Below are 15867 nucleotides of genomic sequence, written 5' to 3' on the forward strand. Positions count from 1 at the left end.
TAACTCATAGGTTTTGTGTGTATGCATATGTATAATATGTAGTATATATAATAGTATATATAAAGAGATGTATTTCAAGGAATTGGCTTATATTCTTAGGGCTGGTAAGTTCAAAATTTGTAGGGCAGGTTGGGAGTCTGCAAAGTCTTGAACTTTGTCTTGAGGCAGAATTTCTTTTTCTTCAGGGAAACTTTGATTTTGCTTTTAAGGCCTTCCAACTGATTGCTGAGGCCCACCCACATTATTGAGGGTAATCTTTACTTAAGGTCAATTTATTATAGATGTTAATGACATTTACAGAACACCTTTGAAGAAACACCTACATTAACATTTGATAGGATAACTGGGCAATACAGCATAGCTAAGTTGACACATAAACTAACCATCACAGGTCATAATTCTCAGATAAAACTCCGGGTTTACAACCTGGGACTGTGGCCATAGGAAACTGACGATGGGACATGAATGCCATATGAAGTAAATACAAGTCAGTCTGTTCTAGCAGAATTTAAAATAGGATATATACCTTCCAAATCACCAAAGAGAAAAGAGAATGAAAGAAACCATAAAATAAGTAGTAAAATACAAAAAGAGAAGAAAATTAAATAGTAAGAGAATTAAAGCAACAAAAAATGTATAAAGAAACAACAGAAGTAAGAAAGTAAGAATAAATCTTCCAGTTATAAAAAGAAAATACCCAACTAATGAATAATCGAACACTACATCAAAAACTAATGATGTACTGCATGTTGCCTAATTGGACATAATAAAAAAAATAAAAATAAAAAAATAAAAAAGATACTTTTCTTAAAAAAATAAAAATAAAAAAATAAAGAAAATATGATTGTTAAAAATGATCCCACATAGGAAAAAACTGGATAATAAATCAACAGGCAATCACAACGTTTTTTACTAGAGGAAAATAAAACCAATATAGAAAAAAATTATTTAAATATTAGATAAAATGAATTATTGAAATAGAAACAAAAACAAAAGATTCAAAATTATAAGAAAAGAAAAAATTAAGTGTGTAAAATAAATATATTTTATATTAATAAAGACTTCAGTCTCCAGGGAGACCCCAGTAGTCAGGAATTTATACCAGATAACGTAATAAAGAAATATATAAAGTAGATCTCAAAAAAAAATGAGGAAATTGACAGAAACAAAAATGGTAATGAAAGACATTTACTTACCTCTTTCAGTTCTTTTTTTTTTTTTTTTGTGAGAGAAAGCCACAGGTGGGGGAAGGCAGAGGGGGAGAGGGAGAGAGAATCCTAAGCCTGGGGCTCGATCCCAGGACCCTGAGATCATGACCTGAGCCAAAATCAAGAGTTGGATGCTCAACTGACTGAGCCACCCAGATGCCCCCCTCTTTCAGTTTTTAACTTTTAAACTAGGTTAAAAATTATAAAGAAAACATGAAGAAATCTGAATAATGTAATAAAGGTAATTTAATTTATATATACAAAAAAATATAAATATAATTTACCCCAGAATATAAATATAATTAAAACCTTAACAAATTTTAGTAAACAGAAATGGTGTAGAATATGATCACAATAAAATACATGTAAAGGTAGAAACCTCTTAACCAATAATCTTAATCTCTTGCAAGATAAAAGAGCAGAAAAGAAAAAATAAACTTTCTTTTAAATAACTTTTGTATCAGAGAGGAGATGAAAACTCCAGTGGTAGAATGCTAGCAAAATAGCAATAATAGGGCACCTGGGTGGCTCAGTTGTTAAGTGTCTGCCTTCGGCTCAGGTCATGATCCCAGGGTCCTGGGATCGAGTCCCACATCGGGCTCCCTGCTCGGCAGGAAGCCTGCTTCTCGCTCTCCCACTCCCCCTGCTTGTGTTCCTGCTCTCGCTATCTCTCTCTCTGTCATATAAATAAATAAAATCTTTAGAAAAAAAAAATAGCAATAATAGTATTGCAGGAGTCGTGGCCAACATGTCATCACATTAAATGCTTTCATTGCTGAATAATAAAATACAAAAATAAACAAACTAAACTGTCAATTTGAGAAACCAGAAACAAAATATCCAATAAGTCTAATGAAATTAATTTGTATAAGATAAAGGCAGAAATTGGTGAATTAGAAAGTAGGAAATTAGTAGACTTGAAATTTTTTTAGAGATAATGGTTTAATCTTTAATGACATTAATTATACAAAGAAAATAATATGTAACCTCAGAAATGAGAATTCAAATGTAACAGATACCAAAGAGATTAGAATTATAATAAAATGTATATATCTATAGAGTACCATTCTGAAATTTATAAAAATAAATTATATGTAGGAATATAAATTATCATAATTGGTTAAAGAAGACTATGACTGAAAAACCAATAATAGCAAAAAACATGCAGTTATCAAAGATTTGTTCCCAAGAATAAATTTGGCTCAAATAAATTGATGGCATATTCTTCCAAATATCAGACACTTTTTATGTTGTATAATCTGCTCCATAGCATAAGAAAATATGTGAACCTTTTCAATTAATTTTAGGAAGCAAGCATAAAATACTTTTTATTTATTTATTATTTTTATTTATTTTCATAAAATAATTTTTAAAACAGCTGCTAAAGGTAACTCAAAAAAGAAAACTGGGGCAACACCTAAATGTAAATAAAATGCAAAAAAAAAAAAAAATCCTAAGTAAAACAACAACATAGGAAATCCAGTTATTTGTTAGGGAAAAAAATCATGGTTGAGTGTGATTTATTCAAGTAAAGAAGGATGGTTTAAAATAATTCCTTAATATAATTTATCGAAGCAATATATATAAAGACTAAGAACATGATCAATTTGATACAAAACAGAAACACATTTAATAAAATTCAGCTTGCATTCTTGGAATAAACAGTAAATTAAGACTACAAAAATATTCCTTTATTTTATTTTTTTAAGGATATTCCTTTAAATCAATGTTTCTTAATAGAGTGGTTTAGCCATTAGTTGAGAATCACTGCTTTAAATAATAACACAAATTAAATCATTAAAAATTCCTCTCAAACAAACAACTTTCTATTTTATGGAAAAACTGACATTAAAAATTACTGTGTATTACAATAATCATTAAATATTATTATTAAAGTTTTAGCCAATGTATTGAGTCAAGAAAAGAAATACATTAGTTGTTACTATTAAAAGGAATCCAAATTGTCAGTTTTTTGTAGATTATATATATTTTGTCTTAGGAACTAGAGAATCATCTGAAGAACTATCATTACATTCATTCAGTAAATGCACAGATTAATAGCTTTTGAATATTTTAATGTAAAATCCTATTTAAATTTTAATTTAGAATATTTAGAAATAAACAAGAAAAATTACAGGAGGAATGGAAACAAAACTATAAAACACTAGTAAGAGGCATAAAAGGATATTAGAATAAATGGTGATGCATAACATCAACAGAAAGGCTCAATATTTTAAAGATGTCAAATCTAATGCAACTTTAATAACAAGTCAAATATATGCATTTGAAATCTGATTCACTAATTCTAAGTCTTTTGGAACAATAAACACTTGAAAATAGCCAACATTACCACTTACTTTTTGAAAAATATATACCTTGGGGCACCTGGGTAGTGCAGTCAGTTGAGTGTCTGACTCTTGGTTTCGGCTCAGGTCATGGTCCCAGAGTCCTGGGATCAAGTTCCATGTTGGCTTGGAGCTCAGTGCAGAGTCTGCTTGAGAGTCTCTCTTCCTCTTCCTCTGTCCCTCCCACTCATGCGCTCACTTTCTCTTTCTCTCTCTCTCAAATAAATAAATAAATCTTAAAAAAAAATTCTATATGTGTGTGTATATATATATATATATATATATATATATATATATATATATATATATATACCTTCAGTGTGAATAATTTCCTATTGCTGTTGGCACCAAAACAGAAGAGAATGCCTAGCAATAGACTCAGGTATGTATTATTACTTAGAATTTAAATAAATTAGCATTTCAAATTAGTTGCAGACTTGTGCTGGAGTAATTGGTAAACACTTTGGAAAACTATAAAATTAGATTCTCAAATTATGCTTCACTCTGAAAAAATTATAGGTAAATCAAAAAAAAAGTAAAAAAATAAAACTATAAAATTATGAAGAACATTTAAGTAAATATTATGCAATATTAAATTAGGGAAGACCTCTCTTATCATAAGAAATGCAACAACTATAACAGCAAGAAGTCATAGATTTGACAACATAAAAAAATCAGTAAGAAAATTAATATTTTTGCATACCAATTACAAAGTGCAAAGGCAGATGATAAAATGGAAAATATTTGCAATTTTTGATAGTACAGATGGAGGGCTAATATTTTTTATATGTAAAGAATACTTAGGAATAAAAAGGAAACAAGATGAACATACTAGAAGAACAAACATTAAAGAGTTTGAATACATGAGCCACAAGAGAAGACACACATCTGACTAATAAACATATGGAAAAATGTTCTTCCCTACTAGAGCTGAAATAAATGTTAATTAAAACAAAATTAGGCACTATTTTAAAATATTTAATTACCAAAGGGGATGATGATTGAATTCCATGTTGACAAAGGGGAGGAGAAGTGGGCATTCAGGCTAATATTATATATTAGCCTAGTTTTGTAAATAAACTAAAATAACATTTATGTATATGCATATATGTGGATAGAGAAATGTCTGGAAGGACATACAGCACAGCAAGGATCCCTGTGGGAGAGATGATAGCTGGCTACTGCTTTGGTGTGCTTTTCTCTATGTACAGAATTTCTTCATAGAGTAGTTATTACCTTTCAACACAATTTTTGTGAATTCTTACCCTATGTCAAACATTGAGTTATGATCTGGAAATACAATCACAAGTAAAAATCGACATCGTCTCTGTACCCAGACATTAATGAAATAAATATAAAGTAAATGTAAAATTACATATGGGATAAATGCTATGAAGGAGGGCTTTATAGGATTCTGAAAACATGAATATGTGGGATCTTGAGGCAGTAATGGAGGTTAGAGAAGGCTTCCCTGAAGAGTGATTTCAGAGGTGAGAGCTAAACAATGAGTGGGCCTTAATTAAGCAAAGTGGAGTCGGGGGGTGGGGGGAAGAGCACTCCAGCAAGAGCAAACAGCATTCAATCATTCAACAAATATCTGGTGGGTGCTTACTATGTACCAGGTGTGGCTGTAAGCCTTGGAGATGTAGAGGCAAATTTGAAGAGATCACTGTCCTCTGGGAGTTTATATCTTCATGGAGAGAGAGACAATAAAGAAGCTAATACAGAAATATAAACAACATAGTTGCACATTATAAAATGCACTAGTAAGGAAATAAACAGTGTGGTACAATCGAAAACAGTTGGGGAGTGTACAGGGTACCCTTTTAGATTAAAGGGACAGGGGAGACCTCTCTGGGGAAGAAAAGTTTGAGCTGAGATCTGAATGGTAGGAGGCATCCCACTATTTGATGTAGATGCGCTAGTGTGCTCAATGAAGGAGGGACATCTGGTCCAGCATTGTCTCTCGGGTGGCCTTTGGGGAGTGGGAGACAGACAGAAGGTCACTATAGCTGGACCAGAGTGAGCAAAGGGGAGAGTGGTATGATACGGTAGATGCCAGGTCACATGGTACCTTGTTTAGGTGTGAGAGGTCAGAGGGAAAATCACTGAGGGGTTTACGGAGGTCAGTTGATAGACTCTGACTTATGTTTTGAAAACAACTCTGGCTGCTATATAGATGATGAGTGGTGGAGAAAAAAGCAGAAGCTGGGCTATGAGTTAGGAGGCCAGTTGAGGCCAAATATCATGGTGGCTAGGACGATAGAGGAGGCAATGGGAATGGAGAGAGGAGGTGGCACTGTCTGGACATGCCAATGGACTGAATGTTGAGGTGAGGGACGTGCTTCAGATTTTTTGACTGAGCAACCTGATGGATGGTGGAAGCATGCACTGAGATGGGAAGACTGGAAAAGGAACAGATTTGTCAGGGTGGCAGATGGGACATGCTAAGTTGGAGACACCAAGGGGAGATGTCAAGAAGACAATTAGAAATGTAGTTTAGGACTCAGGTAGAACATGATAGGTGGTCATCCAGGAAGTAGATAATTTCACTGATCAAGAACACAGGAAGAGGATGAAACTGGAGCCTGGAAATGAGACTGGGGCCAGTCTAATTCTTTCCAAGTTGGTAGAGTCAGCACAGATGATGGAGAAGTAGAGGCCCAAGAGGTGATTCTGTGGTGGGAGGAAGATTGGGCAACATGAGGGGCTTGGAGGAAGGCCAGGTTGGCTGACCTGGTGAACAGGGACCCAACACAATAGGGTTCCCAGGAGTAGTTAGTGGTCAGGGTATATTCACTGGCAATATAACAAGTTTAGTTTTTACCCTCCAGGAGCACTGTGTAACTATTTTTAGTTTTTAAGAGGATAATATAGATGGGAGGTAGAGCTTGTGATCACATTCCTATATGTAAAAAAAAAAAAAAAAAAATCATTCTAGGTACAATGCAGACAACAGAGGAGTCAAAAATGGATCTAGGGACACCGCTTAGGAAGTCCAAGCAAGAGATAGCATAACTTGTAGTCAGGAGCTGAAGTGCCGATGGAGAGAAGTGGGCAGATGTAGAGACGGGAGATACAAGTCTATAAGATGTATTGGATGTGAGGCACTCTTAGTTTCTGGATTGCAGAGACAGACGGTGGTGCCATTCACTAAAAGAGGACGGAATTTTGGGGAAAAAGATTATGAGTTCAGATTTGGTCATGTTGACTTTGAAGTGCCTGAAACCCATATGGATTTGTGAAGTAGGCAGTTCAAACAGGGATAAATATGGAACTTTAATTATAAGGCTAGCAGGATGGAATTTGGCAAGAGCCATATGAATGGATTTTTCTTTAAAGAATGTGTTAAAAACCTCACTCAGAGTCAGGGCAATTGGCTCTTTCAAAAGAAATTCAATTTTATGAATGAAAACTATCTAGAGTAACTAGCTATTATTTATTGAGCTCTTATCATGTGGGTTTACTCTGTCAAGCATCTACCAGGCATTTTACATACATTATCTCATTTAAATCTCTCAGTGCTATGTTAGGTATTATGATCTGCGTTCACAGATACAAAAACTGAGGATAGAAAAGTTGAGTAAAATTTCCAAGTTTATAAAGCTAGGAGTTTCTAGGGCTGACTTTTTTTTTTTTTTAATTATGGTTTGTCTGATTCCATTGCTTATGTTCTAGTGTTCTATATAATAAAAATATTAAGAACAAAATTTCTTAGTATGAGTCCTGATGAGGAGTTTTTAATGAGTTTATATGATTGATAAGTAATTACCATAGTGAATCCATTTTATGGAAAGCCTTCCTTTTTTTAACCTTTTAAAAAATGTGAAATAATTGAAACCTCACAAGAAGTTGCAAAAATAGTAGAGTTCTTATGTACCCTTCACTCAGCATTCTCTGATGATATATTTCATAACCTAAACATGATAAAATCTAGCAAATCGATATTAGTCTAGTATTAACTGAAGTACAGACCTTATTCAAACCATTTCTTTAAACACTGATCTATGGTCTTCTTTATGTTAAAAGTCAGTTTAATAAGTCTTTCTAACGCATTGTTATGGGGACAGATTTTACTCAGACCTCCTTATGGATTTTTGCCAACAGAATTACATATCTGAATTTATTTGTGTTTAATTGATTTATTTTATGAAGAACATTGAAGTGAAATCTTCAGAGGAAAAATTTCTTGTTAAGTTTATAAACTTAGACTTATTCCTCATACCACCGATAAAAGTAGGCTTAGCAAGGTATTTGAAACAATATCATTTTCTTTTGTTCTACATTATAATATAAATTTATCTCTAAGTTAAGTTACTCTTCACTGTCGCTCTGCTTCAGTTGACTTTGGAGGAGACTGATGAACAACATATTGGATTTTTTAGACTTCAGGTAAGTCTAGAGAAGTTATAGTGAGATTTATACTTAGATTTAAAGAAATTGGCTTTTTACCCATTGTAAGTATTAAGTAGAGGTCTTACTGTCATGTAAGGGTGACCATGTGTTCTTTGAAGTTAAGTGGTTACTTAATCAATCCTATGTAAAGGTTTTAGGTTTTATCCTGGTTATTGCAAGATTTTAAACAGGGCAGGGACAGGGTCCAATTCATGTTGTAATCTGGTTCATGCTGTGTGAAGAGTTGACTGTTGGTGGGGACAAGGATAGAAGCAGAGAGACTGTTAGGACAGTGAACTAACATTACAAGTGACACATGCTGGTGGCCCATATTAGGATGGTAGTGAAGGAGGAGGATGGAATGGTGAAGTACATATTGAAGACAGAGGAAACATGGGGTGCTGATGGGCTGGGTAGAAGAAAAAGAGAAGAATTGGGATTACCATAAAACTTTTAACCTGGGCAACTGGGTGAGGAGTGCTCTGGTTTACTGAGAAGAGGAAATGGGGGAAGAGTAGGTTTACAGGGAAACTTCCTCAAAAGGTCTCCCATTTTTTCTTATTCCTTTTCTCACTTACTTTTTAAAGAAAGAAAGTGTAGAGAGCCTTATCCAGTCCCTTTGTCCTGTTGTTGTCTATGTTTCTTCTGTGATATACTAACTTACTCTGGTATTTATAAGGAAATAACTGAACTAAACAACGAATCATTTTTCACCTCAACCTTGCCCCAGGACCCTGGCCTTCTGCGCTGACATCATCGCTAATGTCATCTATTCTGCCGTCTCGTGTTCTTTGGCTGTACTTTGTTTGGATACTTCTTGTTCTCCTTTCCGACACATTCCCACTTCAGACATGAGTGTCCAGAACAATTATTTTTACGAGTCTCCCTAAATACTTGATAAGTAAAATAAGGAGGTGCACAGTGCTCTTCGGTCTCCTCTTGCCTTGACACTCCCTGCTTATCCTGAGAATCTACCACATCTTCCACAGGACGTTTAATCTCCCCTCCAGCACACACTGATTTTCTCACCATCTGAATTATAGAATGTGGTTTTCTGATTTATGATGTTAATAAAAATATGCTGCCTGGTGGCGGATCCTAAGCTACTTAAGGTGTCTATGTCCTGTTCCTCCAAGTGGCTTCTACAGGGGCAGGAAAATACTGTTTTTTATTGATTGTGTCTATTACTTAGCACCTAGTACACAGCAGAACACCAAGAAGACTTCTAATAAATGCCTGCTACCTTGAATGGATGTGTCTTTTCTGGAAATCAGAACTTATCAAGCCTCTTGATTCAGTGGTATATCATCTAATAAATGAGAATCTTACATTTATTTTTAAAAACCACTATATTTTGCTTATTACTCGGATTTCATTATTCTACTATAACAATTTTGTTTATAGTAGAGTTGGCAGCCTTATTCATTTATTGGCAGGAGTTCAGGATCATGTAAGTAGCCCCCAAAAGAAGATGATTCTGTTTGGTCCAGTGAACGAGTGGGTTCTAATCTCAGATTGGCTATTGTCTCTATGCTGGGAAAAGGCACATGTGGTAGGAACATAGGATGGAAATAGTATGCTACAATGAAAACAAGCTTAAACTTTGAGGGAAAGCAGAACTGTAATAATGCTAAATGTGCAATTAGCTAAATGTGTAATTTTGAGCAAACTACTCTTTCTGACCCTCACGTTCTTATTCTGTGATACAAGAATAAAATGGCTGGCTAATAGAGTAGTTAGAGGGATTAAGTGAATTAATGTATATAAAGTGCTTAGCCCAGTTTCTAACACAAAGTGAGCCTCAAGACGTGCTAGTTATTGTGGTTATAGTAAAAATAAGTAAAAGTAGCCTTTCTCAATCCATTTGGGAAATTGTGGCAGGCCCTCCCCCAACCTCTCTTATTTCTCTATTTCGACCTCATTAGCATCTATGGAAGAAAAATTTTCTACATGCTCTAGGGTACAAGTGTACCCAGACCTGTCAGGCTTTTCCTAGCTTTACCACCAGAGAGTAAATTTTTCTCTCTCCTTAGTTTCAGTTCAAAAGTCCAGGCGGCTGTCATTGATAGCAATGTATTGGATCACTGGAATTTGCTGACAGTAGAACTTAAATGTTCCCACGCCCAAAAAGTCAATGTGTGAGGTGTTGGATGTGTCAGTTAACTCGATGAGGGCAATCTTTTCATAGCGTCTACGTAGATCAAATCGGCACATTGTGCGCTTTAAAAATCTTAAATTTATTTGTCAATTACATCTCAATAAAGCTGATACAATGAAGTCCAAGGGAAGGATTTTCACAGACAAAGGCTGGTTGGATCCCTCGCCTACCCTTTCGCGAAGGGTTTGTGGGACTATAATCAGCAGTGTTCACTAGGACACAGAATTAGGATGGTGGTTAAGCAGAGCAGTTCTCAGAAAAGGTGTGGTGAGGGGTACCTGGGGGGCTCAGTAGGTTAAGCATCTGCCTTCGGCTCAGGTCATGATCCCAGCGTCCCGGGTTGGAGCCCTGCTTTGGGCTCCTTGCTCAGTGGGGAGTCTGCTTCTCCCTCTGCCTGCCGCTCTCCCACCCCCTACTCTTGCTCTCTCTCTCTCAAGTAAATAAAAATAAAATCTTAAAAAAAAGAAAAAAAGAAACGATATGGTGGATTTCTTGGAAAAAAAGGAGAAAGGAGGCCAGGTAGACAAATAGCTGACATTTATGGTAACTCTTCTTATTACCATCATCAGCGTTGGTATCGTGCCAAAGCCATTCCCTTTCTTCAGTACCTCGCATAATCCAATGCAGGCTGAGGATCCACAGTACCTTTCAATGGCACTGAAAAAAATGAAAAAAAAAGAAATTAAACTGAAATTTAAAAACAAACCTTCAGTGTTAGTAGAATTCAGAAATCTATGGCTATCCCTATTGCTGGGAAGAAAACATCTTGGACTCTGGACACTCTGAGCCTGTGGTCAAATGCAGCCATCATCATTAAGACCCCCCAGTGTTTAGTTAACAAATCCATTTAAGTGGTAGGTGTTTATATATGGATGCCTTATGCATGGTTGTAAAAACTTTAAAATCAAGTCAGGAAGCATACATTTTTTTCCTTTTTCGTAATTATGTTCTTTTGACCAAAAGTATTATATTTTCTCCAAACTAGATAAAATGTTAGTGCCAAAATAAAGAAAACTGTGCTGACATCTTGTTTATATATTTTTAAAGGTTTTCTTTTGGGAGACTTCTGCAGCGATTATTCATAGTTTCCTCTCTCTTTTCATATGGTTTTCATTTAGGTCCAGTTATGTTGCAAACAACTCTTTTAATTTTTTTGTTGATTTATTGTTTTAGGTGTGTTTTGCTCAGAACAAAAAGGTCTATCCTCTCCCCTGTAGCTATAGGACTCTTATTAGTACTAAGCAGACAGTTGGGCTTCAAGCAGTCCTGAAGATAGGATTTCTTGAAATGGTTGAAGGGTAACCAAGTAATAGAAGACTGTGAGTGGAAAGAGTGGATGCTGGAATTGAAGGAAAACTGATACTTGACCTACAGAACCATCTAAGTTCTTGATAACGGGGACCATGACTTTCTTAGAAGTTACCACTATTGCTCTTTGGACACAGAAGTGGAAGGGGCCATACTCCTTTGCCATATGTATACTGTCCTTGTGACATAGGGATTCCCAAGGCTTCAGGAGTATAGGAGAGAGATTAATTTTCATGAACCTGCAAAGTTTCAGAAGACTCAATAGAAAAGGTCAGCTTAAGTTCATTTATATTTTTCATATAAAACTCAGGCTAATGATTTCAATAGTTTTTTTTTCTTTTTGTCAAGAACATTGCTATGTGCTGCAGTGTTTATATAGCTAGGTAGCCATATTTTTATTGAATATTATCTAACAGTATCAAAGTTGAATGGCCACAGAAAGCAAGAATACAAAATCAATTGCAAGGCAGTGGTATCTATGATGTCAAAATTGGGTGGAACAGAGGTGGGGGTTGGGTGTTCAGTGGGGAAGGGACCCCCATGGGAAGATTTCTTGAAGGCAAAGGAACTTCATTCAGTTTTTAAGAATGAGTGGACTGAAGGGCAGAGTAAGGACAATGATATTTTAAGTGATGGGTGAGAAGCACATAGCTATTTCTTGGGAGAGTGAGCAGATTCATCTGGCTGGGGCAGAACCCTTATTTAAGGAAGTTAGGGAATGAAGTTTAATTCATTTCAGTTTACATTAGGATTCACTTTTTGAGTTGTACATTCTGTGGGTTTTGACAAATGTACGATGACATGCATCTATCCTTATCATACCATACACTGCCTTGTTTGCAGTCCCTAAAAATTACAAGCTGGTAGCTGCACCGTTGTTTGAATTGTATGACAGTGCACCAGGAGATGGACCCATCATTTCTAGTGTCCCTCAGCTTCTGAGCAGGTTCAGTTTTATATACAACAGAATTCCTGTACAGCGAAGTAAAAAGAAGCCATCTCTGTGAGCACTCGGTGTAGACACAATGTAGGATAAACATGGTCAAAAAGAATCTTTTGGTTTTTATCTCTTTCTCTTATCCCTAAATTGCTACCTATTTTCTTTTGTTTGAATAGTAAAATTAATATGAAGAACTAGATAGTGGTATAAATAAATGTGATAATGTTTAATTTACTTTTGGGTCTACCCATTCTTTTTTGTACAACATTGAAGAACATGGACTTCTTTCTAAAAAAAAAAAAGTCTGGGACAGGCAAGCAGGCAGGGTGGGCTCTATCTTCTACCAACATTGCACATGCCTACTCCCAGTGTTCACAAGTACAAGCTGCAGCTGTAGTCGGGGCCATTGGGGTGGAGGATGGAGCCGGTCCCAGCAGAAGCTGACTAGCTGGGGATGGTTGTCTACGCAGACTCTGGCCCCATCAAGGTGGGCCTTGCAGGAGGGAATATAGGGCAGGCCTCCTAAGACAGAGACGGAGGGGCCCTAGTGCCCCACCCAACACAGGGTCAGGGGCTCTTTTTAGGCCTGGGCGGAGCTCTCTGGAAGTCCCTAGGAGCAGGTGTGGGCCCTCGTCATGCCTCACAGGCTGTCTCTGGGAGAAACAGCTCATGGCAGCGCTGTACTGTTTCCTGTGGGGAGACTACCCTGTGGCCAATGGTCCAGAGGTCAGCGTCGATCTCAAAGTCACTGCAGTAAAAATCCCCCGTGTCCACAAGAAATGAGTTTCAACTCATTTCATAAGAAACTTTTCAGGACATTATAGTGCCTATCGTCTGAAGAACTTTATTCAGCAGTATGGGTAATAATAAAAGATTATCTAGATAATACTGACTATGAAGGAAAGGATCAGTTTCATTTGTGCTGCTAATTGACTCTGGTGTGACTTTTTATCCATAGCCTTATTTTCTTTTTAAAAAAAGTATTTTTTTTTTCTGTTAAGTTAGAAAATTTAGGTTTAAGGGAAAATCACTAATAAACTCACCATCCATAGGTGGACTAACATTTTACTGTGCATCTTTCCTGTCTTCTGTTTTCTCTGCATGGATTGTTTTTATTTAAAAAACAAATTGGGCATATTGTTTTATATTCTGATTTTTTCAATCCAAACATCATGAACAAAATGTCTTATAATTCATGCTCTGCTACAATACACTTTTTAAATGACTGCATAGTATTCCATTGTATGGTTCACAGACTCTTCATAATTTTGTGGATTATCTTGATATCATTCTGAGATGTGGGCGTATTGTTTTTTTTAAGATTTTATTTATTTATTTGAGAGAGAGAGCATAAGCAGAGGGGAGGGGCAGAGGGAGAGGGAGAAGCAGACTCCCTGCTAAGAGCAGAGCCCCATGCTGGGCTGGATCCCAGGACCCGGAGATCACGACCTGAGCCAAAGTCAGACGCCTAACTGACTGAGCCACCCAGGCACCCCAGTATTGCTTTTTATTACCATTTAGCTGGGGAAGGACTATGAGTCAGACAGGTGAGGCAATGTTATTTAGTGGAAAGAACCTGGATTTAATCAGGAGTCTTCCTTTGTCCTGATCCAACCTCTGGCTCCATTCAATGATCTAGTCTTGAGCTTTGTTGTTTCCTTTCTTGGAGTTTAGTTACTTTGCTTTTAAAAACTAGCAGTTGCGGGGCACCTGGGTGGCTCAGTCGTTAAGCGTCTGCCTTCAGCCCAGGTCATGATCCCAGAGTCCTGGGATCGAGCCCCGCATTGGGCTCCCTGCTTCGCAGGAAGGCTGCTTCTCCCTCTCCCACTGCCCCTGCTTGTGTTCCCTCTCTCGCTGTCTCTCTCTGTCAAAAAAATAAATAAAATCTTTAAAAAAAAAAAAAACTAGCAGTTGCTTTAATATTCTGTAACTAGGATGTCACTACAAATCAGGAACAAAGGTAAGACTAAATTCTTTCATTAAAATTATAGCAATTGACAGTAGTCTTTTTTTCTGTGACTCTCTCTGTCTAAGCTCAGGTGTACAGACTTGAATTAGTTATGATCTTTGGTTCATAGCAGACTCGTACCATTGACCCACAAACGATCCCCTGTAATTTATTTGGGTTTTTTTTTTGGTGTTAATATTATATAGAAACACGTGTGTATTTCCCCTCCCTTGCAGTAAACTCTTTAAGGCTGTCTACTAGTCAAAATCTAAGTTGTCATTTTTAAAAATGCAAATGACATATGTTTTATTTACCCTTACGCCTCTAGCACCTATTATAGTGTCTGGTGCCTACCAGTGTTCAATCAATAAATGTTTCATGATGGAATAGCCTTCACATGGACTTGTTGCCTGGGTGAATATTTATGGGTAGAGGAGACTCTCTTGTCAAAGCTTCCTAAAATGTGGACATTAGCAAAAGAGGCAGGTTATTAAAATAAACTTATGCCATTGAAGTTGGTAATGACTGTGAATGAAGAATAAAGCAGACATATTCACTAGGAAAAGCTAGGCGGCAGTGAAAGACTGAACAGAGGTTTTATTAAATGTGAGTTAAAAAAATGAAAATGAACAAAACCATCGTTGTTTCATATTGTGGTGGAAGCACAACACTCAAGAAATGCATCCCATTAGTCCCCACAGTAACATGGGAATGTCAGAAGGGAGCTTTCAATATTGGCACTTTTAAGAGGAAGATGAGAAACTCAGAAAAGTGACTTCTTGAGGTCACGGAGCTGGTAAGTGGCATCTCTAGGATCCACATTATATCTGTCTGACCATGAAGGTAGGAGCCTTAATACATGATGATAAATTGTCCAAAAAATGACATAACAGTTCTTTAGAAAATGTGAGAAAAAATTTCTTCCGAAACACGTTTATTATACAAGCTGTTTCCCAATCAGGGAGGAAGATGCCTGCTCTAAGAAACCATGGGTAGTTGGCATAGAGTAAACTCTGGAACTTTTACTCTTTCTTGTTCGTTTACCTTGGACTTATGGCTACAGAATCTCTTTGCAATCCTTGTGATGTATACACGTAAGCCACACCATTGACTCCATGAACATTAAACATTTCACAGAAGCCTTTTTTCTCTGTCTTGATTTGTTATTTCTAAGTCAGTCTCCCTGGTGGGAACTGGTGGTTGCAGTGGATTTCCTTTCCTCTTTGGAGTTAGTAGGTGATCTGTATTGCATGGCCAGTAGACTTGATACTATTTTTATGCTATTACAGAATTATAGTAGAGGATACAGTAGATTGGCGGCCCCATGACAAAATCGTCCTTAGCTCCTCTTCTTATGAGCCTCATGAAGCAGAGGTCCTCACTGTGAAAGAAGTCCAGGCTCACCATGTTAAGATCCATGAACGGCTCAAACACCGGCATGTTGGTAAGGCTTTGGTTTGTTGGAGAAGGGAAAAGGATGAGCCAGGAAGAATGTGTTTGGCAACCTGCCTGGGGATCTTGTGTCCAGTGGCCATTCAGAGGGGATGGATAATACTTTGCTGCTC

General features: G+C 36.7%; 1 protein-coding gene across 1 annotated transcript in view; it reads left to right on the forward strand.

The window, feature by feature from the left end:
- Window positions 1-15867, forward strand: part of PKHD1 (PKHD1 ciliary IPT domain containing fibrocystin/polyductin) — a 451815-nt gene that overhangs the window by 306722 nt on the left and 129226 nt on the right. The window contains exon 55 of the mRNA XM_021691934.1: window positions 15592-15746. Coding sequence (XP_021547609.1) covers window positions 15592-15746 — 155 coding nt within the window. The remainder of the gene's footprint in view (window positions 1-15591; window positions 15747-15867) is intronic.

This window comes from Neomonachus schauinslandi, chromosome 8, assembly GCF_002201575.2.
Source record: "Neomonachus schauinslandi chromosome 8, ASM220157v2, whole genome shotgun sequence".
Taxonomy (NCBI): domain Eukaryota; kingdom Metazoa; phylum Chordata; class Mammalia; order Carnivora; family Phocidae; genus Neomonachus; species Neomonachus schauinslandi.